The sequence below is a fragment of the Lottia gigantea genome, assembly GCF_000327385.1.
Source record: "Lottia gigantea unplaced genomic scaffold LOTGIsca_174, whole genome shotgun sequence".
Taxonomy (NCBI): domain Eukaryota; kingdom Metazoa; phylum Mollusca; class Gastropoda; family Lottiidae; genus Lottia; species Lottia gigantea.
The window spans coordinates 256497-257911 of NW_008708206.1; the positions used below are offsets into that span (position 1 = coordinate 256497).

At 38.0% G+C, this 1415-nt stretch overlaps 1 protein-coding gene across 1 annotated transcript; it reads left to right on the forward strand.

The window, feature by feature from the left end:
- Positions 1-558: 558 nt before the first annotated feature.
- On the forward strand, positions 559-735 carry LOTGIDRAFT_60083 (hypothetical protein; the record flags this gene model as incomplete). The annotated part of the gene is made up of 1 exon (XM_009051906.1): positions 559-735. A coding segment is annotated over one exon (177 nt), but the record flags the coding sequence as incomplete, so codon positions are not given.
- Between the last annotated feature and the right edge of the window lie 680 nt (positions 736-1415).

The window sequence follows — 1415 nt, forward strand, 5'->3', positions numbered from 1 at the left end:
GTTAGTTTTAGGTGTGGTCAGTTAATTACAGATGTAATGAAGATCAAGGTTAAGTAATAAACAGCCTAAAATTTCCATTGGCTTCTCTACTTCATCACGTCTAACGATTTGTTTGGTAACTCCTAACTCAAGTGCTAAACTCCTGATTCTCCCAACATTGGTCCCGATGTGGAATCATAGGTGATTCTTAGTGTCAGTGAGGCTTAACAGTAGGAAATCGAAAAAGAATAATGATGACAAATTTTTTTTTTCTTGAAACTGCTAATGACCTGTCTTTATTAGCAAAAAAACTGTCAATTATTTCATTTCACACGCTGTTTTATGTGAAGAAAAAATCAAATGTGTCGACACAATAAACAAACCAAGTACTAACGATATTAAACCTGTTTAATTTGTTGCAAATATTACGATGAATTATAGATGTAAAAAACACAAAGTACAAATATTGATTTAGTTTGATTTTATGTGGTTTCTGATTATTTTGTCGTTTTAAATATTTTCAAAAATTTCTTGGTTTTAGTCGCACCAATTTACGAGAGTTATTCTTTATATTTTCAGAATTCCATCCGGCACAATCTATCTTTACATAGTCGCTTTATGAGGATCCAGAATGAAGGCACTGGTAAAAGCTCATGGTGGGTTATTAATCCAGATGCCAAACCTGGCAAAACACCTAGACGTCGAGCAGGCAGCATGGAAACAAAAAGTTACGAGAAAAAACGTGGTCGTATTAAGAAAAAAGTGGAAGCTTTACGTGCGGCATTAGAAAATAGTAACAGTCCTACGTCAACCACTGATGATTTCCTTGATCCAACCTTCGCATTTCAGTTAAATGACTTTAGACAGCGTTCTAGTTCTAACGCCAGTAGTTGTGGTCGCTTGTCTCCGATTCAAGCTGGTATTGAATCTGATCTCAATGACAATCAGGTCCCTCCAATGTCACCGATACCGTGGGGGCAGGAACTAGAAAATGGTTTTGGCTATAATTCTGGGGATGGTTTTACTGATCAGTTAGTGGATTCACTGGTGGATGGGATGAAATTGGGTGGAGATCAATCAGGAATAAATATGTCAGATTCTATGGATATTGGTGAGCAGTTTTTACAGACAAATCCAAATAACGTGGAGTTCAATCAAAATGGAAATTTTAATGGTACAAGCCAATTCAACACTTTGCCTGCCCCACCTCCCTATCCAGAACGGGCAAATATTCTGACCAGTTTAGATCGTGGAAGCCCCGTAACAAATGGTGGTAGCTTCATGCAGAGAGCAACACCACCAATTTACCGTAATAGGGCAGAGTTATATCCAGATAATGTAATGAGTCCAGCTATAAATGGACAATCCCAAATCAGTTCACCAGTTAGATCTCCAGCAAGAGGCAGTCCACAGAACTTCCCCAGTAGGTTAAGTCC